Source organism: Mya arenaria, chromosome 12, assembly GCF_026914265.1.
Source record: "Mya arenaria isolate MELC-2E11 chromosome 12, ASM2691426v1".
Lineage (NCBI taxonomy): Eukaryota > Metazoa > Mollusca > Bivalvia > Myida > Myidae > Mya > Mya arenaria.
In genome coordinates, this window is record NC_069133.1 from 23,587,525 (window position 1) to 23,615,018 (window position 27,494).

The 27,494-nt window shown below is 35.1% G+C and overlaps 1 protein-coding gene across 6 annotated transcripts in view; it reads left to right on the plus strand.

The window, feature by feature from the left end:
• The first annotated feature begins 1,198 nt into the window (after positions 1-1,198).
• The window catches only part of LOC128211481 (LIM domain-binding protein 2-like), a 52,263-nt gene continuing 25,967 nt past the window's right edge, over positions 1,199-27,494 (plus strand). For 5 of the 6 annotated variants that reach the window (XM_052916316.1, XM_052916319.1, XM_052916320.1 and 2 more), the window contains exon 1: positions 23,577-24,807. In XM_052916316.1, the coding sequence (XP_052772276.1) occupies positions 24,223-24,807 (585 nt within the window). In that variant the 5' untranslated portion in view covers positions 23,577-24,222. Of the gene's footprint in view, positions 1,330-3,632; positions 3,828-23,576; positions 24,808-27,494 lie in introns of those variants that run through there. The other variant, XM_052916322.1, reaches the window with a different exon arrangement.

Sequence of the window (27,494 nt, forward strand, 5' to 3'; positions counted from 1 at the left end):
CAGGAGACGGTTAGTTTTTAAGTGCTTAACTTGCGAATCGAACCATCGACCCATCGGTTGACGGTTAAGTCTCTTCACTAGCAAAATCTAGTCCAGCGCTGGTGTTTATTTCAAGTGCCCCGCCCGTGAACAGAACAGAATAGAAATTATTTTATTAAACTTAAAGTTTACGTTTTTTGTGCAATATCATTGACACATGTATGTCCGTGGCTATATAATTCATAAATATATCATGTTAACATTTCAATTATAGAAGCCTGACATACCAATGTTTGAGCTAGTTGTTTAAAAAGGACCGGGTACTAATTTAAGGGGGAAAAGGGCTCTTTGTGTCGAAGAATGTGAACATTATGATTTTCAAAGAAAAAATAGGAATTGTTCTTAATTGAAGTAATAAAAGGTTTCATTGACTGCCAAATACTGTAATGTCAAGTTCGTGTGAATATTTGTAAAAAAGCACATTTCAAGTGATAATCAAGCAAAAGAAAATGTTCATTATATAAGGCATTTAATTCTATGAAGGCAGGGGGTGCACATGGGCAGAAGGGTGCTACCAAAATAGGACAGCACCCTTTCATAACGCTTTTGTCGTTTGATTAACCCGTACATCAACTTGAATCCGGCTTCGGCACCAAACGCCAGTTAACAAGTCATGATCAGCGCCTTTTGACGACTTCAAAGTCCACACCATCACAACTATGCGATCTCGATTAGCCTACAGAACAGCTGCATTTTCTTTCACTATTTCTTTCCCATTCTTATAAAGGACCAAACACCATCTTTATATTTCACACATACTTATGTATGTTAGGTGTCAATTCCCGTTTTTATCTGGCTAGCGGGTTGCGTCTGACCAGTTTTGTTAAACAAATCTGGGACCAATAATACAGTCATGATCTTACTCCCAGTAGAAATGCTGTCTGAGTAATCGCTCAAGAGAAGGCGAAACCGAGGAACATTCTTATATGCAACATACCACGAAAAGCCCATATACATACACGTATAAAAGCCTTTCTTGAACACCATTTTAACGAATATCGTATAGCAGACGATTGCAATTGTGTGAAAAGGTACTTTATGTTAAATTCTGGGTAATGCATGTATATTCGAAATACATCATGTCATTATAGCCCCCCAAAGCCCCCGTGCCGTCGCCGAGATAATATAGTGCGACATAACCATGTACAATAGGGTTTAGTTTTTTTTTCCGTCATGCATGACTAGTTTATTTACATTTTGCACATTGAATTAAAAATAGACATTCATTGACTATTTTTTATTGAATAGCACACTCGTTTTGTATTGCTACTAAGGCTTCCACAGACAAAGGTATTCATCTTTTCGATAGCAAGCAGAGGGAAATCAATTAATTGAAGTCACCCGCAAAACAATAATCGTCAATGTAAACAAAGTGGGTGGGGTATTTTGATTTTTAAAGCTGTTTAATATGAAATTCTACATGAATGTCCTCATTGTCAACCTGATATTAAGAGAGAAGTACGATTATAATTCTTGGTTACATCAAATGTTTTGTGTTATTTGCCATTATGAAAGAGAAATATGGTAGACCATACTGTGTCAGTCATCGAAATTAGACTTTTGGATGAACAAGCTCGAATACTTATGGTATTGTTTAATATCAAATTCATGAACAAGCCCTGCTATAAAAAATCAAGAATCTGAGCAAGCCCGGAAAGCATTTTACCAGTGCAGGGCTTGTGCTAATTTCGACCACTGTATAAGGGCTTATAGTCTACATTTTACAGTATTTGTAATTTAATGCTGAGCACAGTTTTAAGTTTTCAAGAATCATGAGTTAAAAACAGTTTTCACCCTTCGTATGAATCAAACAGAAAAGAAAGCAGGTTTACCTTCTGCAACAGTTTTTTCCTTTAAAGGGGCTGGGGAAGCCACCTTTGGAGCAGCTCGTGTAGAGTGGGCTTGTGCTAATTTCGACCACTGAGGTGTAATATAGTGCAAATAATTGTACGTTGATGGATTTTTTTTACGATTTTTGATATGGCAAGTCCTTAACATACAAATTGTTTTGTACCAAAAGTGGGTAGTTATTCCCATCGGGATACGGTTTTAAGCATATTGCGTCAATAAAATATCATAAATATATGAACTTTTACCAAATAATGTTATTTTATATAAGTTCCGTACACCAAAAAATAAATATTCAACAAATTATTACGAGTTTGATGGGTTTTTCTTCATTTAATTCTGTTAAACATAACAATATATACATGAAGGGCACCTGCAAGGCTGCAGTTCACAGTTTTACAACAATCGGAACACTTCGGCCATGTTGTCTGTGTCAGTCAAGTTTCGTTTTATTGGAAAGCTAAATCATGTGTTTAATGCATTTAATGCTTGTTTTGTGCAATATGTCATATTTTTTTGATAGACAGACAGTATTTGTCAGTAAGATTGTCCAATGAATGCTGTTCTTAATCCAGGTTTGTAAGCTTATTTATACTCGCTCTCGGGCCTTGCCCATTCGGCGAGTGCGCCATTAAGATTGTTAGTCATTTTAGGTTTTTGGAGCATAGTGCACAGACAGAATGTTACCCTTGTTAGAGCTACCCTGGTTCTATAACGTGCACCACTGTCACATGGGACCCCCATTTTACTTTCCTCCCGGAAGACCATTAGTATTTGTAGTGATGCGACAGGGAATCGAACCTGCGACCCCTGGATTGATAGTCAAGTGTGTAACCACTAGGCCATGGATCCGCCACGGATTCTTAATCCATATGGAATATTATATTTATATCTTGTGTTAATTTTGTGTGAGTTACAATGATTTTACAAAAGGTATACCATGTATTCCCATGGTAGAATAGTTGTGCAGGTAAAGTTATTTACAATGATGTAGTAGCTAACATCTGCTGGAAAAGGATTGCCCTAACACCTGGCTGTCAATAATCCGGGTTGGTAGGAAGTTCTTATCTTCCCATTTACAATCAGATTTAGGGATTGGAACTTGCTACAAATGCAAAAGCTTTATATGCTTGCCCAATAAAAACAATAGAGCCAATCATTATACCTGGTTGTAGTTTTAATTTGTTAAAATCTTTTAACAGTATCAGTATTTGTATTATGAAAACATAATTTTAGAAGTGTGTCCTGATGGACATGTTAAAACTTCTGCCACTGACTTTTTTCATACAATAAGGACCTGTTGTTTTATTCCTAGAGACTCCTTTGAAAAAGACCAGCTGAGTGAGGGACTTTGAAAAGAGTCATGTCCACTTGTCCCTTACCTTGGAGTTAGTATGGTTCCAGTTCGCAAAAGCTGTGCTGCTTGTCAATACAACTCATAATGGAGCTGGAAAACATTAGAATTTAGTGAAACAAGTCACTAGTATGATGGCATATTATGTTTCTTTCCTGTGAGAGATATCTCCCCACCATCTTATTCATCATGGACTGTCTAGTGTAGTTCTAACTTATATCAGAAATTTACAAAAGAGTTGACAGATCTTATTTGTTTCATATTTGCAGTGCAGTCCTTGACTTTTCTTGCTTTATTTTTGTTTTTAATGCAGTCATTGACTAAATTTGCTTTGTTTCTTTTTTTGCAATGCAATCATTGACTGAATTTGCTTTATTTCTCTTTTTTGCAGGGCAGTATATGCCCGGATGTTCCAAATTCCTAGCACTTTGGAGAGTCCCAAAACCATTCCAGTCCTGAGTGTGAAGTGGTTTGGAGTGAAGTTTTAGTGAGGACCCCCAATAACCGGCAACATTCGCCTCCGAAGCCCACAGATGCCGTCCCGGCCCCTCCCTCCTACTATGGAGGGGGACCCTGGAATGCCAGGGTAAGTTTGACATTTAATATATAGAGAAATCTGTTGACTTTCTGTGTCATCAAGCAGTGCACTAGTATAAATTTAAGTAATCTCAAATTTCTTTGAAGTTTATATTATAATAATATGATCCATTTGTCCATGATATTCTGTCAAATTTGAACTTGTCTTTTAGTCTTGGATAGATCTTTAAAAATACAATGACAGGAGTTATCTGTATGGACAAATGTAAGAAGTTTCTATATTGATACGAAAGCCATTATATATATTTAATCCTACTGAAGCCATTCCTCTTTTGATAGATCTAGACTAGAGTTTTTTATGTGTTGTTTTGTTTCCAGAACTTGTGTTCGCAGGAGAAGAGAAAATAAAATGGCATTTTAAATGCCAGTTTGTTTTGATTTGTTCAAGTTCATCAAGTGAATGTTATTGATATATAATTATCATCTAATGGAAATTTGTCATCATTTCTTTATTTGATTTGGTAAAAAATTAATTTCAGTTCTTTAAATGTTTAAATATACCAACAAACACTTTGCCTGAACAGACATTAAAATGTATTAAAAGTTATCTGACTGATTTTCAGCGTTTTTTAGCAAAGTGCGATCACGATTTTGTCATCAAGTTGGAATTATCTTCTTCTTTTTTTAAATAGCAAAAACTCAGGTCTGTTGGTCTGAGTAACGAATGTAGCCTTACATAAAAAATCAAATAATGCACCGGTATTCATCTGTGGCTCATCGTAGGGCAGAGATGGCCGACATGTTCAGTTTGATAAAAATGGCCAAAAAATATCAACCTGCATGTGTAATATGGCAGATGACTTGTTGCTTACAAAATGTCATTACACCCTGGGAGTAAGGCCGCTTGCTGAAATTTGAAAACCACCCATTCATTGAATAGATAATTAGCCAATGGGAGCCCATGGTCTTTTGTTGAATGTTGCTAGTCAGATGTTGTTAACTGGATTATAAAAGTGCTATTATTTACTGACGCAATGCAATCGCTTAATAGGTCAATTGAATGGTAATATGTTGACCACTTCAATTTTAATTAGCTCACAGAAGAACTGTTGAAAGTTTCCCAAACTTCACACATCAGTATATGTCAAGACAGTCTATCACTTTCATGCAGGAGTTACAGCCCTTGATGACTTCACACATCAGTATATGTCAAGACAGTCTATCACTTTCATGCAGGAGTTACAGCCCTTGATGACTTCACACATCAGTATATGTCAAGACAGTCTATCACTTTCATGTAGGAGTTACAGCCCTTGATGACTTCACACATCAGTATATGTCAAGACAGTCTATCACTTTCATGCAGGAGTTACAGCCCTTGATGAATTGAAATAAACAAACAATATTTTGTTGAATTCATTTATAATATCTTGAAGAAAGATTGTTCAAATTACGTAATAGTTTACACCGCAGAACATGGCAGACAGATTGTTTTTTAGTAAAAAATATTTTATCATGTGTAATTGCTGAAAGTTTCGAGTGTAACACCATGATGTATTTTCCTTACATCACAATAGTGTTATATAAAATGACATTGATGTTATTTCACTCCACTAATTCAGCATTTTACAGAATAAGGAATAAGTTCTTTATTTTTGGTAAAGAATGTGTCATGTGGTAAAATGAACATTAGGCCCCCCAAAAAAATACCTGTGTTTCCGGTAACCTGACCGACCCTATTTTTTCCTCGCCGACCCTAATCTTTTTTTAGATATAAAAGTAAAAAAAAATTCTATCCTAAAAAAACATATTTCTTTAAATATATCATTATTATTTTCGTCGTTTGTCTTTCAATGTCCCCGGAGAATACACTTTCATTTCTGATTATTGTATTACCGAGACGGGAAAACAAAATGGCGGAGGGCGGGAACCCTGTCCGATATCTTAAAATTGGCAAACGCATGTTTACGGTCCAAACACGTGGTTGATCCCCGGAGACATATTTTGCTGTCTTTAAAATAAAAATATTTTGAATTATAGTTCGCGGTGTTATTTTAATATCCATATCCATGTCCAAAATAAAACTTACTTTTTTACAATTAGGCTTTGCGTATATCATGCAGGCTTCTTACGATTAGGCTCTGCGAATTGATGCAGGCTAACTGCCAGGTTCCAATACTCATTTCATTAATCTTTATATTAATTTATCCGCAATTATCAAATGGTTATTTATTTTGCTTTATTTAAGTCCCATCAACTGAAATCCAAACAAAAACCTGCGAAAGTTAATAACACTTTTACAATTTTTGGAATGTGTCGACTGCAGATCAAACGGTACAATTTGTGACGTCAGAGCACGAGGGGTGATAAGATCAAAGGCGCATGGCTATGGTTTGTATCTTATTCGGTCAGTCAGATACCGTATGATCCCATTTGATTGCCTGGATTTCGCTTAGGCTGGTACGAAAATACCATACGATCGAAAAAATAATAATCAATAATAGTCGTCTGGGAATCTTAAAACAATGACCGAAATGTTTGAATTCACTATAAATATCAATGAAACTTTGAATGTAATAATGTACGAAAATAAGATACGTAAAATAAATCCATATCCGCGTTTACTTGTTCTTTTATTATCCTACCTCCACTTGAAGGCCTAGTTTAAGGAGCTCACAGTTGACAAGAAAATCGGCGATTTTCCTCAAGCAAATCAAAAATTTAGTTGATAATTGACTGTTTGGCTAGAAGATTATCACAGATTTGGTGAAGTTGGAAGTGCTGGATTTTCCTAAAAACCGATCACGACTTATAAACGAGTATTGTATACAAAAAAACACCAGATTTCATGGACAAAATTGGCAGGAAAATATGGTAGTCGAAGGTAAGGAAATGATTTCAGACAGTAAACAATGCTGTTTTATCAGACTTTTTGTAAAAAAGAAAACGCGCAGATATAACATAATTGGTCTGATGCAACAGAAAATTGCATGATATGGAAAGTGTAAAAAAAAACAAAAAAACATATCCCGACCTACCGACCCTATATTTTTTCGCCATGTTACCGGAAACACAGGTATTATTTTTTGGCCTTACATTTGTTGCCATTCAATACAAAGCTTGTTAAAGATGCACTCTTACTCCCAAATAAGATTTACCACAATTAATAATATTGTTTTAATATTCCAAAAAGGATGATTAAATGACTACAGTACATCACGGTAAATCTTTTAGCATTCACCAATCATTTGATATTTTTGCGCTTTCTGCTATTAAATACGAGATTACAATCTTGATTTCAGTAATTAATATTTTCCATAAATGCATTATTTAGAAAGTAGTTAAAGGTTTATCACTCAAAATTGATGTTTGTTATACATGTGTATGTATTGATATTGAATAAGAGTGCCACTTTAAGGAAAAGTTATACAGTTTGCCAAAGGTATTGAATGGAAACTCTTGTAAGGTCCTAGATATATTTTAAAAGCTATTGATCTGAAGGTTTGATGTCACCTTTAGAATATGAGTAACAGACAATGAAGGACGAAGGAGAACTTTTATTCAATATACATGTACATTGATGGAAGTGTGAATAACTTCTATGTGTAAAACAAAACAAATATGTGATCGATCCCATGAGAATTTCCCCCACTTTGGTGTATTACTTTTATTTGGTGTTATTGTAGTTGCGTATTATCTCAAAGCAAAGGTCGTGCAATTTTGAAATAGTGAAACATATGGATGCTGATTATTGCTATGGCAACCAGTGTTTAGTCAAATAATGAAGCCAGAATATTTGCTTTCATGAAGTTGTAATTCTGTGTGCAATAAATGGATGACAATTTCATACAGAATAGCTTCCTGCATGCTTCTGTTACAAATAATTCTGGTTTGAAAAGAAAGAGTAAGAATATGATATATTTTAAAGGGACTTAGTCACATGTTGGCAATATCTATTTTTTTAAATATCTTGAATTTGAGTTATTTTACTTTAAACAGATACTTTTATGACAAACATCATACAGCAAATGGCAGATGCTCATTTGGTCAAACAGATACTTTTATGACAAACATCATACAGCAAATGGCAGATGCTCATTTGGTCAGAATTTTGTAAATTAAAGTAAAAAATTAATCATTTTTTTTATAACGTTACTCTGCGCTTATCAGCATAATAGAGTATTTTCTATCACATTTTAAAATAACCTTCATTGAACCATTATTGTTTCGAAATAATTACCACGAAAAAGACTCATATTAAAATGAAGTGTTGCTTTATCATTTATTTGCATCATAATTTTATATCTCATTGATCTGCTACTGTTTCTGAAGTGTTTAAACAATGATTACTTCCATGCTGGTTGCGAGAAAAGGAACCATATTGTATGGTGACTGTAAGTTCAGATTTTTTTAGAAGAAAAAAGTCAATTTACTGTAATAGTCTTGGCGTTGGTGTCATTTTGGTGTTGTTGTTGGGTGTGTTGTTGTTAGCTGCATCATTGCTGGCAAAACCTTTGCTATTATAACTAAAAAAGTAATCAAAATTTTCAAATACAGCTTGGTACACATGTTGCCAGAAAAAAAATGCTGATATACAGAAAGGCACATAACTCTGACTCTAATAATTGTGGAGTTGTTCCCCTTAAACAACTGAAAAATGTAGACAAATGTTGGCGTTGTTTATTGATTGTTGGCTTCTATTTAGAAATGTTCTCTCACTCTCAACATTTTTACCATATTGCAAACCATTACAAACCCATTTTCCTAAACATATTTTTATCCTTGTCTTTAGTGCCTTTGTCAAATTTTTTACCAGACTTACTCAAAATTAAATAAGACAGAGCTTGACGTTCAGATGAGTTTTACGAACTCTTTTTACACTAATATATTTACACCTCAACTTCCATTCCTTTCGGCAATTGATTGATGAACGCAACATCTTCGGATATGTTCGGATCGTAATTCATTGCAGAACAATATACATGAAAGCTATTGATCTTGCTATTGGTTGTATTGTGTCTGAAGGTCCCGTAAAATATAGATCAACATTTTTAAAAGTGTTAGTTTATTATATTTTAAATATATTGGTACCAGAAGTGTTTCAATTTTACGTTTTAAAGTGATTTCAAGTGGTTGATCTTTTCCCGCGTAATTGTGACGTCATTTGATAAAAATATTTCCGGTTATAGTCGGGTCGTTCTATTTACAGAATGGGTAAGAACGGATTACTGAAAGGTTTTCTTAAATGAAATGAAGTATTTTTTTAACAATTCTTGAATGAAATAATGAACTAATGGTGTAAATATAAGGAATGAATTGCGGGATTGATGTCATTATCGGGGATATGAACGCAATTGGGTTGGTCAAAGTACGCGTGGAGTCCTTCGGACTCCACACACATTGACCAACCCAATTGCGTTCATACCCCGATAATGACATCAACCCCGCAGTTCATTCCTTAAATAAATAACAGTGCACTGGTTGTCTTTAAGACCATAAAGGGGATTATAGTTCACCAACTGATACATGATGATGCATGTTTGTGTCATCCAATGGATTGCCTTGACCACCACATACAAATAAACTTTGACAAGTGACCAGGCTAAGTGGTGCTCCCATTTGCATCATTGTACTTATGTAGCAGTATTCATAAAACATCTTAAGTATTTTTCTAGCTTATGTCAGTTTCTTAAGTTAAGAATCTCACTTATTATATAATATAATAATTTTATACCATCTAAAATACTCTTTTATTGATTTAATTTAAAATACTTAGTATTAAATGTTAAAAAATATTTGAACTTTTCTTTTAATTTGATTTAATACAATTTTTTAATTAAATTGAAGTAAATTCAAAAAAATGACTTAAGATGTTTTATGAATACCAGCTGAGGTTTTTAAATTTATATCTCTATAGTAACAAATTTGGAAAGTAGAATTTTTGTTATTTAAATGTTAGAAAGTTTGTGACTTCGTCTGTTGATGTCTGTGAAAAATAACAGGTTACAGTTAAGATAAGTAAATTAAAAAAAAATAACATCAAGAAACAAGGGTTAGACAAATTTTGTTTGCCGATATGTGTTTTGTGTATGGAAAGTGTAAATTGATATTTATTGGTTGACTGTTAATATTGTTAATACATATTGTCGCAATTTCCAGGAAATTTCCAGTCTTTATATCGGTTGCTTTAAGACTTGATGTTTTGCAGGTCCCACTTAATTTGTTAAAGCTGCATAATTTTAAGGCATTGTTAGAGTGGAAGATGTCTTTAATCTTCTGTTGTCTTCAGTCTCGATTAGTATGTAGGTAACGAAATGTGTGCACCATTTAATTGTACAATGTGTCCTGCCCGCAGACTGTTATGCTTGGCGTGGCTCAAATTTCAACAGATCAGGCTCTCTGTCTTTTGCTGTGTCATCTGGCTCAGTGATAGTTTCGGATTCACAGTTTGGACATAGTTGGTATAAGGATTGGTAAAACATGCATCAACACCACTGTTGACCAGTAAGTGAGTATATACTTATTGCCTTGGTGTTTTTGTATCGGTCATGAAAAGGTGTCAATTTTACCTGGAATGTTTTATTTAAGTGTGAGTTTTACAGCAAAGTTTTCACAGATACCAAAGCTGATATGGTGTTCTTGTATTATGAAATGAAGGTATAATGTTTGTAAGTTTCAATGGTTTTCGATTTATATGTAAACTTTCTGTTATGAAACTTCTATGAAATTAACTTAAGATAGGAACTGAGTTAAGATGTTTTATGAATACTGGGCAAGGCTTTTTTTTTAAATTAAATCTCGGTAAATTAATAGTAAAAAAATTGAAAATTTAAATTCTTGTAATTCAAATGTTAAAACATGTGTCAGTTGTTTAGATAAGTAGATAACAAATCAACAACATGAGTCATGTGTTCGTTCGACAAATTTTGTTACCGGTATGTGTTAGATTAAGATCAGAAGTGCAAATTGATATTTATTGTTATCTATTTAGCTGACTGTTAATTCTGTAAATGCACATTGTGTCGCCATTTCCAGGAAAATTCCGGTCTTACTTTCGAGTTCTTAAAGGTTTGATGTTTTGTAGGTCCCTAAATTCTGCAAAAGATGCGTGATTTTAAATCATTGTGCCTATATTAAAGCAGTCTCGATAAGTATGTAGGTAACAAATTGTGCATGCGTATGTGTTAGTTTTACAAAAACCAAGTTTTCACAGACACCAAAACTGTTAGGTGTTTTTGTTTTAAGAAATGCAGGAATGTTTGTTAGTTTTAACGGATTATGGTTTATATAAAAAGTAATGCAGAATACACCTTTCATGTAGGGTTTTAGACAGGTTTTTAAAAGGACAGGGTGCTACTGAAAAGGGGACAGGGTGCTACTGAAAAGGGGACAGGGTGCTACTGAAAAGGGGACAGGGTGCTACTGAAAAGGGGACAGGGTGATACTGAAAAGAGGACAGGGTGCTACTGAAAAGGGGACAGGGTGCTACTGAAAAGAGGACAGGGTGCTACTGAAAAGGGGACAGGGTGCTACTGAAAAGAGGACAGGGTGCTACTGAAAAGGGGACAGGGTGATACTGAAAAGGGGACAGGGTGCTACTGAAAAGGGGACAGGGTGCTACTGAAAAGAGGACAGGGTGCTACTGAAAAGGGGACAGGGTGCTACTGAAAAGGGGACAGGGTGCTACTGAAAAGGGGACAGGGTGCTACTGAAAAGGGGACAGGGTGCTACTGAAAAGGGGACAGGGTTCTACTGAAAAGAGGACAGGGTGCTACTGAAAAGGGGACAGGGTGCTACTGAAGAGGACAGGGTGCTACTGAAAAGGGGACAGGGTGCTACTGAAAAGGGGACAGGGTGCTGAGGGACAAAAGGGCACATTGTATCGGGCAGCGAATAATTAAAGCATTATAAATTTCATACGGGCACAGAAGGGTGCTTCTAAAAAGGACCCCTTAAGCTAAAACTCCATAGTTTATAGCTAATTCTTCATCACAAGTAAATAAATAAGTTAAATATTTACTGCTGGATAAGACGATGATGGAGTGTTGTCGAAATGAGATTTTTTGGCTTTTCCAGATGGCATAAATTGATTTTGAATTTCATAAGCAATAAAATATTTTATGAGAACTCATGAGATGACAGTAATTGTACACTAACAAATTATAATGTTGAAATCCAACAATTGAAAATGAACTGTTTTTTCCATGCAATTCGGAGCCATGCATTCCTCATATGCTGAAAAATAATTAATTGGAAGCAAAAATTTCAACTTTAGTCTGTCTATTTTCTTTGTCAATCTAAAACTTGATAATTGATCATAATGCCCTCTTCAATTAATCTAATAATGGATTATGGTTTGTGTATTGAAGGTTTGGACAAGGTCGAGGTTATGCATGGCCATTCAAACTAGTTTCAGTCCCCTGTAGACTCATTTTCCAGTTGACTTCTTTTTCACTGAATGTTCCAAGGCATTTACAAATCCCATCATTTATCAGCTATTAAAAGCTATTATGATGCGTTCGTTGTCTGTTTCAGGTGTCTATACATTTGTGTCTATAGTTCATTATCGTTTGTGTCTATAGTTCATTATCGTTTGTGTCTACAGTTCATTGTCGTTTGTGTCTCTAGTTCATTGTCGTTTGTGTCTATAGTTCATTGTCGTTTGTGTCTACAGTTCATTGTCGTTTGTGTCTAAAGTTCATTGTCGTTTGTGTCTATAGTTCATTGTCGTTTGTGTCTATAGTTCATTGTCGTCTGTGTCTTTAGTTCATTGTCGTCTGTGTCTTTAGTTCATTGTCATCTGTGTCTATAGTTCATTGTCGTTTGTGTCTATAGTTCATTGTCGTTTCTTTAGTTCATTGTCGTTTGTGTCTATAGTTCATTGTCGTTTGTGTCTATAGTTCATTGTCGTTTGTGTCTATAGTTCATTGCGTTTGTGTCTATACCACGTGATAAATTACGTCAAATATGCTACGTCAGAAGGTAACATTTTGCTTAAAATGAAGACTCAAATTAAGGATAACTCCATTTTAAATGAAACAAATGGCAGTCTAAAAAGCTTAAAGGGCCCCTAGTTGTGTCATTACCGAACTTTGATAATGTCATTAGTTTCATCAAACACTTCGACAAACCTGTTTCCAAAATAATGTTTTGACAGTGCTGCGTCAGACAGCCGTATTGTGTAAAGGTTTGTTGAAGTGTTTTAAGAAACTAAACTCTCAATCAAATTCTGGTAAAAGACTGAAGGCAGGGCTCTGTAAGCGACGTAGACTGCGCTATATTTCATTTAAAATGGTGAAGAAATAGTTAAGTTATCTTTGTTTAAAGTCTATTTTCAAATCAGAATATTGCCTTCCAACCTAGCATTTATGACGCAATTTATCACGTGGTATACACAGACTGTGCACCCACTTTCAAAGATTTTTATATAAATACACAATGAATATGGAGCTATGTATACTGGTACAAGAAATGTATATTTCAATAAGAGGGTTGGCAGTGTTAAAAAAATAATTGCAGGTCAAGTGATAATAAAATAAACCACTTATTGACTTAAAATTGCGAACTGATTTTTGATACATGTATATTACATCCATTTGCATTAAAACGTTGTTTTTGTTTTGTTTTATTAACTTGCAAAATCCTCCTTTTTACCAAAAATAACATTAGATTTCCTTTTCTCAGTGCCCCGACCCCATTCCCCAAATCTCAAATGTAGAAAGTCAGCCCTGGTTGGGTATAAGTAACTTGCAGAGCTTAATACACAGTGAGTAACATGCATATATTGTAATGATGTTGTAATTTATCTGCAATAACTACCAATGGTAAAGGGTCTAAGAAAGACCATGGAAATCTCTCACTACATGTTTTTTAGGTTGGCAAATATTTAGGTATGTTTGTGGATGGTATGAATATCCAATACTTGTTTGTTTCAGTGTCAGATAACTATTAACAACACACCAATAGTGTTATAAGACTACGCCTATGTGTCGCCACACCCATTCCGTCACACTATGTCACAGTAGGGACCTCCAACACGTAGCAGAAAAATATGATAAGAGTTTGAATAAGTTCATAGGGTTTTAGCTTGTAAGAGTAATTGAAGGGTGCTGCTCCCTGCCCTTTTTTCGCAGCATCCCTTTGTCCTCGTAGAGACCAGGATGTGCACCATTCAGTGCCTTCTTAGAATTGATTACTTTAAACAATCAAATTACAAATACAAGCATTAATCTGGAGGTTGAAACCAAGAACTACTTCAATTTAACACATAACTAACACTTTCAGATAAGTTTAGAATATTTTATATTTAGATTCTTCACAACACAATGAGCCTTTTTTGTCTTTTAGCATTCTGTCCCTTAACTGTTAGCACCCTGCCTCTGCCCTTTTTAAACCCTAGTTAAGGCCCCTTAAAAATTTGTTAATGCTCAATAGTGATCACTCTGTCGTCTGTCTATCTGTTCGTTAGCCGTTCAAGGTATCGAATTCATACTTTCTAAACTTCCTCACAGTAACAATACACTCTTTTGTGACAAGTTATGTAACTAATGCTTTAATATTGTCGGATTTATGCCCCTTGGTTTTCTTAGAAATTGTGATAATTTTTATGGTTTTTTACAGTTTTTATTGGAATGCGTTGATAAAAAATTTCAATATTTCAAAGAAAAAATAATTCTAGAGCAAAAAATATACTTAATAATTGTTAAAAAATAATGGATTATACTCAAATACTTTTTGGCTGTTGAATATTTTTCCTTTGGAATCTTGACCAACGTATTCTATGATAGAATGTGCTCTTATAAGATAAGGTGTTACATACAGTTGAAATCACAGGGACTGGCGAAAATACCTCGAGTCTCAAAAAATTTGAGCAAACCGGAAATGCTTATCTTCATTATAAAGAAATAAATCCTATACATCCAGTTTGACCCAATGAGGAATTAGAGCCCCCGGCGGGGGGGAAAATCCCCCGGAATTTCGATCCATCCCCCGGTCTCCCGTCGGGAGATAAAAATCCCCCGGAATTTAAAAAAAAACAAAAAACATTTTTTTTTTTTTTTTTTTTTTTTTTAAATTTTACATCAGGCAATAATGACAAAGTGAAACCACAGTATGTGAGTGAAACTCTCCAAAAGGAAACTTTTACAACAAGTGATCAATTAATTTGTAGTAATTATCAAAGGCAAAGAAATATTACTCTTTTGGAAGGAAGAAATTAATAATATTTATTCTATTCTCTTATTGTCTGAAAGTCATCAAAGCTGATAGAATTAAGCACAATTTTTTAAAGACTTTGGAGGAAGGTAAATTTTATTTAATTGTCTCGAAAACATATTTTTCCAATGACATATTTTGTTCTGCAAGTGCATTACAGTATGACATGACAGTGTATCATAAAAATATGATAAATCATGACATAAAATAATTCTGTATAATGAAAAAGTTTAGAGGTTTTCAAAGCAAACTATATGTGAATACATTTTTTCATACTTGCGTCTAAAAATACTTTAAAATTTCGCCAACTTAGACCTGCTAAAAAAATCCCCCTGAATACAAGCAAAATCCCCCTGAATTTTCAGCCTTTTGAACAAATTCCCCTGAATGGTCTCCAGAAAATATGGCATGCATGCCGGCGGTGATGAAAATCTAGCAATTCATTTAAAGTCACCTAATATTTAGTACTGTACCTCCTCACTTCAGCCTACTGGATCATTTAAGAAAATAAGTTTTATGGTTTGTTTTCTTAAATGATTGAGGGGAGCTAAATATTGAAAATCTTAAGGAGATTATTTAACAATTATCTCCCTTTAAGTAATGCAAGACTATTACCTCCAAAATTCAGAAAATTATTATGTTCAATAATTATTATCGGTCAGTTTCATGAAGACTGAGTATTTAAAATTTATACTGATCATGTATTATTCTCCCATTTACCCCACAAAATTTAAGAAATGCTAAGTTTAGTAAGCAATTTTGAGAAAAAATAATAAATTACGAGTGTTGATTCATGAAAAAAGTTCTATTACTTTGTTGACAAAAGCTGCCATCTTATTTAAGTTGTGTCATTTTTTCCCCTTAAAATAAACAATATTTTTTTCATATGTTATACAAGCATCACATAAATTCTGCCAAGATTAAAAATTGAGTTAGTGTAGAAATGATCTGGAGAAAAATCAATGTGTTTTCTCTCTCGCTAGGATGGCTAAGCTAAAGCCTGTTTCAACGTTTCAGCACTCACTATTTCCCTTCTAATCTGCCTCGGGCTAGCGTAGACTGGCACCCTCATGCAGATAAATATATTTAGGATTGGGGAGTAGTTAGAAATATAGTAGCTCTTGGCCATTTTACTATTTGTAACGATATCAAAATAAAATTATAATATTTGGAAAAGCAGTTAGAGACTTGTCTGATAGAGGGGTGTTATACTCAAATTTAAAGGGACTACACACCAGATGATACAATTGTGAGAAAAAAAAAGAAAATTGTCAAAAATTTACATAAAACTGTTATTGTAAATGTACATTGCACTGATTCATACTTCATACAACACATTTATCTCTTGCAGTTTTTGGGTAATTTTTCAATTCAAAATCTTCTGGGTTTATCTACCAAGTAAGTTTAAAAAAAATAGCTTCTACCAATTCATCACTTGTCTTTCACATGCTTAATACACACGCTTCATGGATTGACAGTACAAGGACGCGGGGAAAACTGCTGCGAAACAATGTAGGTGCAGAGCTTTATTTACCTATTTCAGAACTATTTGGTGTCAAGTCCCTTAAATAATATTGATACAGTATTTTGGCTTGAGTGGAAGATCTACAGTCATTTTAAGAGTTCAATTTTTCGCGATCTTCTAAAAAGAGCATTATATATAATGTTAAAATTGGACTCTAATTTATTTCGTGTTAGTTTGTTACATTCATCAGAATTGATCAACGTAAAATTAATGAACAATATAGAAGAGTCCTCTGTTGTCATTTGCCACACAAAAATGCAAACACCAAGTATATGTAACCTTTTACCTCAGTCACTAGTTCATGAAATGGTTAAAAAATATACCTACTTAAATATCCTCTATGAATTTATTTTTGGTTCATTCCTCAGAATGGATCTTAACCTAAAATAAATGAAGAGAAAATTTTGAAAACCCTTTGATTGACATTGGCCCACACAAAAATTCAAACACAAAATAGTTTTATGAAGAATTATTTAGCTGTTTCCTTTGTATTAATAGTGAATAAGTATTTTATGTATAAGAATATAATAGTCTGTGCCATATTCATTTAAAATATTTTTTATACTTATCCTTACACATGCATCAGTGATTCCATTTAGTTTCTTGTCCAATCAGTTTTGCCATCCATTCAAAACCCTAAGATTCTTCTCTTAATATTAAGTTAAATCTAAGTTGGTTGAAAATTGCCCCAGTTTACAATTAAGCAATCAATTTTAGTTAGACAAATGAGGCATTCTTGTCTTAAATATGACTCTTACTCAAAAATAAGATTTACCACAATTAATAATATTTTTTTTTTAATATTCCAAAAAGGATGAATAAATGTCAAAAACCATGGTTCTTATGAAGGATACCGAGTTACATTTGAAAGAAATAAGCATAAAACATGCTATTTCTACCTTATATTTCAGCATTCACCAATCTGTAGTTAATATTTTCCATAAATTTATGCATTATTTAGTAAATAGCTTAAGGTTTATCAGTCAAAAGTTATGTTTGTTATAAACATATATGTATTGATTTTGAATGAGAGTGTCACTTCAATTTAATAACCTTGGAAACTCATGAGAAAAGCTTTAGAGAATTCCTACATGTAGATCAAGTTTATTATTTAACAAATTTAGAGTGGATTAGGCAGATCAATGAGTCAGATAATGTTCAATGAAGCAGCAGCAGTAGGGCCAGTCCAAAAAAAATGCCAGTATTATTATACATGTACCTGTAACCTGGTCCCAGTCTACAGTTGTATAAACTGTGCACAGGTTATCTTCAAATTGATCTCATTCCTATTGTTTGCATATTGAGACCCTGTGTTACAATGTAGCTATGGATGAGCTCTCTATCAGGGTGAGGCCTCATCCTTATATTGGCAAAAGTTTGCTTACTAAATATAACAAGCCTCAACTTGGTAAAAGTCATGCTACAAGTTTTGAAATAGGGCAAATAAAAATAAAATGTACGCGCGTGCATTGTGATAATGCCAAGGTTTATAAGTAACTTTCAAAGAGATGTAAAAGAGCTTGTTATACCCAACATGGGCTGAAAAAATGAAACAAAAGGCCTGATTTTTGTACATCATGGTCATGTACTGTAACCATATGCTGCAGGTACTTGACTTTAAATTAACTTCAGGGTGCTTATGCACTCCCTTAGACTTCAATATCTTGGAATCATTGAGAAGCGATCATGAAATTTAATACTGGTACCAGACTTGTAAAAGGTAGACACATTTTTGTAAACTCTGATTGACAATTTTAAACAAATTGTGAAACAAAAATTGCTCTTTCTAATCAGCATGTCTGCTTCACTGCCAAACTGGAACTGGGCATACTATTATACGATGTTTAGCACTTAAACTAAACTGTCTGGCTTTTCCCCACCCTTTACATCAGCTTGTCTGCTTCACTGCCAAACTGGAACTGGGCATACTATTATACAATGTTAAGCACTTAAACTAAACTGTCTGGTTGTCCCCACCCCTCTTTGAAAAACTAAACTGTCTGGTTGTCCCACCCCTCTTTGAAACTCCATAATTTTCTACCTGAATCATGCTTAACGAATAGTATCTAACTACTTTGAGATTCTGCATAATGTATTATGCCATATTTTTTGTACCTGTGTACCCTGTAAATGGCCCCTGAATACTGCATGACCAATTATTGGCAAAGAAGGGGGTTTGTCGAACTCTACAACTTACTTTTTGGGTTGTCTATTTTGAATACCGCATACCAATTGAAAGGGGTCTCTGGAACTCTCCAACATGCTTTTAGGGCTGTCTGTTTTGAATACCGCTTACCAAAGAAAGGGGTGTCTGGAACTCTCCAACTTACTTTTGGGGTTGTGAATGTCTGTTTTGAATACTGCATAGCAAAGGAGGGGTTTTCTGGAACTCTCCCACTTACTTTTGGGGTTGTGAATGTCTGTTTTGAATACTGCATAGAAAAGGAGGGGTTTTCTAGAACTCTCCAACTTACTTTTAGGGTTGTGAATGTCTGTTTTGAATACTGCATAGCAAAGGAGGTTTTTTTTGGAACCTTTCAACTTACTTTTGGGGTTGTGAATGTCTGTTTTGAACACTGCATAGCAAAGGAAGGGTTTTCTGGAACTCTCCAACTTACTTTTGGGGTTGTGAATGTCTGTTTTGAATACTGCATAGCAAAGGAGGGGTTTTCTAGAACTCTCCAACTTACTTTTGGGGTAGTGAATGTCTTTTTTGAATACTGCATAGCAAAGGAGGTTTTTTCTGGAACTCTCCAACTTACTTTTGGGGTTGTGAATGTCTGTTTTGAATACTGCATAGCAAAGGAGGTTTTTTCTGGAACTCTCCAACTTACTTTTGGGGTTGTGAATGTCTGTTTTGAACACTGCATAGCAAAGGAGGGGTTTTCTGGAACTCTCCAACTTACTTTTGGGGTAGTGAATGTCTGTTTTGAATACTGCATAGCAAAGGAGGGTTTTCTAGAACTCTCCAACTTACTTTTGGGGTAGTGAATGTCTGTTTTGAATACTGCATAGCAAAGGAGGGGTTTTCTAGAACTCTCCAACTTACTTTTGGTGTTGTGAATGTCTGTTTTGAACACTGCATAGCAAAGGAGGGGTTTTCTAGAACTATCCCACTTACTTTTGGCATTGTCTGTTTTGAAAACTGCACACAAATATCCATATCTATACACTGTTTTTAGGATTGCTGTTCTCAATTCAGTGTCCATCTATCCATTTAGATACACTGTCATTAGTCCGCTGTTGTCAATTCAGTGTCCATCTGTTCACATCCATACACTGTCTTTAGGCTGCTGTTATCAAGTCAGTGTCCATCTATTCATATCTATACACTGTCTTAGGGTTGCTGTTGTCAATTCAGTGTCCATCTGTTCACATCTATACACTGTCTTTAGGCTGCTGTTGTCAAGTCAGTGTCCATCTATTCATATCTATACACTGTCTTAGGGTTGCTGTTGTTTATTCAGTGTCCATGTGTTCACATCCATGCACTGCCTTCAGACTGTTGTTGTCAATTCAGTGTCCATCTATCAATATCTTTACACTGTCTTAAGGCTGCTGTTGTCAATTCAGTATCCATGTGTTCACATCCATGCACTGTCTTAAGACTGTTGTTGTCAAGTCAATGTCAATCTATCCATATCTATACACTGTCTTAGGGTTGCTGTTGTCAATTCAGTGTCCATCTGTTCACATCTATACACTGTCTTTAGGCTGCTGTTGTCAAGTCAGTGTCCATCTATTCATATCTATACACTGTCTTAGGGTTGCTGTTGTTAATTCAGTGTCCATGTGTTCACATCCATGCACTGCCTTCAGACTGTTGTTGTCAATTCAGTGTCCATCTATCAATATCTTTACACTGTCTTAAGGCTGCTGTTGTCAATTCAGTGTCCATGTGTTCACATCCATGCACTGCCTTCAGACTGTTGTTGTCAATTCAGTGTCCATCTATCAATATCTTTACACTGTCTTAAGGCTGCTGTTGTCAATTCAGTGTCAATCTGTTCACATTTATACACTGTCTTTAGGCTGCTGTTGTCAATTCAGTGTCCATCTGTTCACGTCTATACACTGTCTTTAGACTGCTGTTGTCAGTTCAGTGTCCATCTGTTCACATCCATACACTATTTTTAGGCTGCTGTTGTCAATTCAGTGTCCATCTATCCATATCTTTACACTGTGTTAGGGTTGCTGTTGTCAATTCACTGTCCATCTGTTCACATCTAGACACTGCCTTCAGATTGTTGTTGTCAATTCAGTGTCCATCCATCCATTTCTATACACTGTCTTAAGACTGCTGTTATCAATGCAGTGTCCATCTATTCATATCTATGTTGTCCATGCAGTGTCCATCTATCCATATCTGTGTTGTCAATACAGTGTCCATCTATCCATATCTGCGTTGTCCATGCAGTGCCCATCTATCCATATCTATGTTGTCCATGCAGTGTCCATCCATTGAAATCTGTGTTGTCAATACGTTGTCCATCCATCCATATCTGCGTTGTCCATGCAGTGTCCATCCATTGAAATCTGTGTTGTCAATACGTTGTCCATCCATCCATATCTGCGTTGTCCATGCAGTGCCCATCTATCCATATCTATGTTGTCCATGCAGTGTCCATCCATTGAAATCTGTGTTGTCAATACGTTGTCCATCCATCCATATCTGCGTTGTCCATGCAGTGCCCATCTATCCATATCTATGTTGTCCATGCAGTGTCCATCTATCCATATCTGCGTTGTCCATGCAGTGCCCATCTCTCCATATCTGTGTTGTCTAAGCAATGTCCATCTATTCAAATCTCCATTGTCAATGCAGTGTCCATCCATCCATATCTGTGTTGTTAGTTCAGTGTCCATCTATCCATATCTGTGTTGTCAATGCAGTGTCCATCCATCAATATCTGTGTTGTCAATGCAGAGTCCATCCATCCAAATCTCTCTTGTCAATGCAGAGTCCATCCATCCAAATCTCTCTTGTCAATGCAGTGTCAATCCATTCAAATCTGTGTTGTCAATGCAGTGTCCATCCATCCATATCTGTGTTGTCAATGCAGTGTCCATCCATCCATATCTGTGTTGTCAATGCAGTGTCCATCCATCCATATCTGTGTTGTCAATGCAGTGTCCATCCATCAATATCTGTGTTGTCAATGCAGAGTCCATCCATCCAAATCTCTCTTGTCAATGCAGAGTCCATCCATCCAAATCTCTCCTGTCAATGCAGTGCCCATCCATCCAAATCTCTCTTGTCAATGCAATGTCCATCCATCCAAATCTCTCTTGTCAATGCAGTGTCAATCCATTCAAATCTGTGTTGTCAATGCAGTGTCCATCCATCGAAATCTCTCTTGTCAATGCAGTGTCAATCCATTCAAATCTGTGTTGTCAATGCAGTGTCCATCCATCCAAATCTCTCTTGTCAATGCAGTGTCAATCCATTCAAATCTGTGTTGTCAATGCAGTGTCCATCCATCCAAATCTCTCTTGTCAATGCAGTGTCAATCCATTCAAATCTGTGTTGTCAATGCAGTGTCAATCCATTCAAATCTCTCTTGTCAATGCAGAGCCCATCTGTCAATGCAGTGTCCATCCACTCAGTCTGCATGTATATGCAGTGTCCATCCACTCAGTCTGCATGTATATGCAGTGTCCATCTATCTATATCAGTATCTATTTCCTTCAATACCTTTGTCACCTGTTTTCATGAAACTGGTCAAATCTTATTGCAGAACCTATGTATCAATACATTATATTATTTTGACAAAAGGGATGTAGCATGTTTTAAGAATACTTTACATTTGTACCAGTTCGCTCTTTTATGAACAGTCATGTAGGCCTTTGAATTTTGTTTGGATTCTCGGGTTTTTGCTATTCAAAATGCACGTAGCAACTTGTTGAAGAATTCTAAAAACAACATGCAACAGGTTGTCGCTAGGGGAGGGGGTAAACCACAACACTTCTAGGCATCGATTTGGCCTGCAAACCCCAAGTTTCCTTCTCTCTCTCTGTCTCTCTCTCACACACAGTGAATTTCCTCAAATAATGGCAATCTTCTGTAATTAATGAATTCTTTACTGTGCAAGTCTGGGCTTATATATTGATTTTCCCTGTCCACATCTCAACATTCTAGAAATGATGGTGCCTGAGTATTGGTATTTAGTCATTGAAACTCAGACTTGATCTTTACTGGTATTTGTCAAAAAATCATCCGTTCATGGGGCTAGCTCCAGAAGGTACTAAACAGCATTAAAACATAGAAGGTTTTGGTACATAATGTTGTTAAAGCCAGAAACTGGTTGATTTTACCAGGTATTCCTTAAATATTATGTAGTTAAAAAATAAAGGCTTTTTCTGAATGGTGATCTTGAAGTTAAACAACAGTTTGTGATTTAAGATTTGTGAATGAAATTAGGCAATGGACTCAGCTAATAGTTCAGCTTAATAACAGTTTGCTCATTTTTTTGGAACAGAAGTATTTTCTTGATATTATAAAGAAATCCATATTAGTATTTCGCAGTGATCAGAATAAAGTATGTCATATTTGCGTTATATTATATTCTTCCATATAAAATAATGGACTGGTCTTTGTCATCAGGTAGAATATTGGAAAATTGACAGGAGAAATCAATATTCATTTTCTCAGCCTAGGCCTAAGTCTTTCCAATATTGACTGATATTCACGTTCACATGCATTGAAACAGACTATAGGCCATACTTTGTTGGTCTGTTCTATTTATGAAATAAGGTTTGTAATGGTTTCTAGAGGTGCCCTGGGGGGAATCGTTGGAGCTTGTAAAATTATCATGTGTGCATTAGGTGAAATAGGCCAACTAGGCTCTTTATTGACATGTAATTAGAAGGTGTATAAATTAAAATGTGCATATTGTGAGAAACTGATTTGGATTTGGTGGAAATTATCTTATTTTGACCATTGGATATTTACTGAGTAAACAAGTGCCCCTTTGTGAGCCTTTTCCTTCCCAGAATGCAATTGAAACAATCTGTATACATGAGGGAAGTACACATGTTTTGCTGTAAACTATACATGTATATATGTCAGCATTAGAGAAAGTATATAGAAATTTGAAATGGTTTGAAACTGGACAAAAAGTTTTTACGAGTGGATTTTTTGTGAAGAAAATTTGGATAAATTTATATGTTGCTCTGTGTGCATAATGAATAAAGAAGGGAATTTTTTCACTCATGGAGAAATTTTGTGGCATCAATTTCAGGATTCTTAATTGAGATTCTCAAAATTGCTGGACTTACCTTTAGTGTATTATAACAGTGTTCAGTATAAAAATGTGTTAAAATATTGACCTGTTTCTCCTATTTTCTTGATATTTGTGTGTAATTATCTAGATTTTTTTCATCATAATGGTTTAAACTTTATTACTCCGAAAAATATAATAAATCACATAGTTCTGCAAGTTGAACATACATACATGTACTGGAAGTCATTCTCTTGAGAATATTTTTGTAAGACCTGTTTTAAGATGGACTAGCTTTAGAATCATGTAGTGTTAATACATTATTGGATCAGGAAATAAAAGAACAACACAAGCTGATGCATATTCGGTATAGATCCATTGACAATATGTTTGATCGTAAAAGGAAGCCATCATGCTTTCTTTATGAAACTTGATATCTGTGTTGTTGGGTGCCCTATAGAACTGTAGTCGCAGAGTTGTGAAAGATGATGAACCCAATGACGTCCATGCACCACGGGATGCCAGGCGGCCCGGGTGGGATGCATGGGATGGGTCCAGGCATGTCCCAGGCAGGGATGATGCCCAACAGTATGTCCCCGTGTATGCCAAACAATATGTCGCAGGGCGGCATGCCCAATAACATGTCCCCAGGAATGCCTCCCAGCAGCATGCCCCACATGATGCCCATGAACATGAGTGGTCAAAGCATGGGGGGTGGGATGGGACCGGGCGGAATGGGACCGGGTCCACAGGGACCAATGCACCCACGGATGAGCCCGGGTATGTCAGGGCCTGGAATGTCGCCCGGAATGTCTCCGATGCCTCCAGGTGTTTCTCCAGGGATGGGCCCACAGCCGGGAATGGGACCAGGAGGTCCCGGCGGTCCTGGACCGGGGCCTGGAAATGGCCCACCAATGTCACACGGCATGCCCGGTGGTCCGATGATGAACAATGACCCATTTTATTCATCCCCATTTTCTATGTATTCCAACAGGCGACACGCACCATACATGGGACAGCCAGACTACAGGGTCTATGAGCTGAACAAGCGCCTTCAACAGCGCTCCGAGGTGGGTATATCATCTTGGGAGTAGGTTATTAGTAGGGTTTTCACCAAGTGATCTAACAAGTATCACATAAAAACTTGTATTTCTGATTAGATTTACTGATGTCAACAAAGTTTCTTGACTCAAGTTACATTGTAATTGATTTTATAAATTTGCATGGTCATTTTTTTATCTGTTTAATTGGCTGTATTATTTTATATGTTAAAGAAATGTTTGAATTTTTAAATAATTATGTGAAGATTTTCATGGTGAAAATACTGTCAAACACTTTTTTAGATAATACCTCTTGCTACTAAGATTATTGTTATCTGTTTTATTATTGTGACTTTCACTTAAAGCATCCCTAGGTGAAGATGCTGTAGACTGTTTTAATTTAGAGTTATTTCCCTTGTTTAAAAAACTGCCATGTTTTTATGAAGTTAGATAATACCCTATATTCCATACTTAAAATGTCAGAAAACAAACTGCTACCATGCCCTTAATTCTATTCAAATATACTATCAATATTGTATTGATATGCTCCAGTTATTGATTACCTGAAAAATGTGCAAATATACAAAGGGAAGTAAATCTCTCATGTGTCCATACAGTGTTTGTTTCCAAATTTTAGGGAATAGTGGGGGGCCCTTTAATAGGGGATAAATAGCCTTGTTTTGGCAAATGGGGAAAATACTGTTATGATACATATAATGTTCAGCTTGTTTTCAATCTTTTTTTCAACAAACCATCAACATATTCATGAATGGCACTTATGACTACATTTGCTTAATTGAAGAGGTCAATGCTCCTAAAAAAATTGAGATACAAAACAAAGGGATTTTTTTTACGTGAGTAGGGGAAAAATATGTACTTTTTCAGAAGGGGAATGGGGCCAATTATGTGTGCAAAAAGGGTCAAATAAATCACACTGCCATATGGAATATATATACACTTCAACAGAGGAAATACACAGTGGGTATTTTTTTTTTCTCTTGGGATATGGGCCAGCGTCCTTTCAATTGTGAAATAGTGACACAATGCCTAAACTTGTGAATGTGCCTAAACTTATGAATTTACCATAGTATAATTTAAACATAATTTAAACAAAACAAAGCAAAGCCCGCTTTGGTTTGTAAAATGCAAATTTTGAGAAAAAAATAATTTTACTATAAAAAAAGTGTGGCTTATCATTGGAATTGTAAATGGAGAGGATTTTTTTGTCAAAAACACACACTGTACTAAATTTATAATTATTTACACTGTTCAGGAGAGTTTTACCATTTGATGCTATAAATACATAATGTATGTACTTAAGTTATTCAGTCTTAATCTTGGTTTTTGTTTAAAATTGTGTAGAAAGATATAACTGAGTCATTTAGTTTGTATATAAAACAGATATAATATTATTTACTGTTAACGTTGAAACATTTTTTTGTATATATATAGAAAAGATATAATATTATTTACTGTTAACGTTGAAACAGTTTAGTTGTCCATTTATTTGATGGTAATTAATGTAAATATATATAGAGATAATTTTTATAATCATTATTAAAGACAACATCAAGAGCTTTATGTAAACTTTTTTTAAAACTGTAATACAGGGAGATTTTAGCTATGATAATGATAAACTGTTAATTTGCTTTCAAATGTGCAGGATACATGTCTATTTGAGAACCCTGCACGTTTAATATGAACCATTTTTTCCTATTCAGCAAACTTTTTAAAACCTGTTAAATTTAGTGATAAGTCATGTATAGTCATACAAATATCTAAAATCAAGGATGTTTACAATAGTTACCCATCAGCTTGACCATAGGTGGAGTCAAAATTGCAGATTGACCAATCAGCGATCAGTAAGTGTAAAGGCATAGCTGTATACACACCCTGTTGTGTAATTACACCCCCTGTTGTGTAAATCAATAAATGGTCCACTCTTATAAATCAATACACAATATCCTGAAAGAATGAGAAATTTATGATTTGCTCTGTTACCAATGAAGGTGGTGTATAACCTAAATTATACGATAGGGTATGGGTTGAAATGCATGTGGTCAGCTAACTGAGCAGGTGTTTTTGTAAACAAATGGTGCCGATTCAAAACCTTTCATGGGAACAAGTTGCATTTTATGGTCAGCATTGTTTAAGTCGTAGAAAAAGAAAAAAGACTCGAAAAGACCCATGATCGTTTATTACTGCAAGTGTGTCTAATAAGACATTTACGGTATATATATCTGATCATTTTCGGATCTAGGTTACCATCATTATATTTGATTGATTACAACTCAGTTGTTGAGGAAGTCACTACCTTTTTCATTGTGAAGGCCGCTGAAACACAGATAAAACATATATAGAAATAAGGCCAATATTTTTTTTGGTTGTGGTTCCTGTTACATGCTGAAAAACAACTTTTTGAGTCAAACCAAGTGATTTGTAGAGTTTGTACGATAAGAAATATATTTATGCGAAGGAACAAAGATATAGCCTAAATAGCTACCTTTATTAACGTTAATTAACACTTTGAAACGCTGCGCATAGCGTTGACTCGACGCGAGGCAAATTATAGAAATGAATGCGGTGTGCGATATGCTTATATCATGGGGTCTAGGAAAAAAGGTTAATAAAGATAACATCCGCAGTAATCAAAATTGCTGAGGTTTGAAAAATATGCAAAAACTGTGTTGTTGGTAGTGTAATATCATGACTAAAAA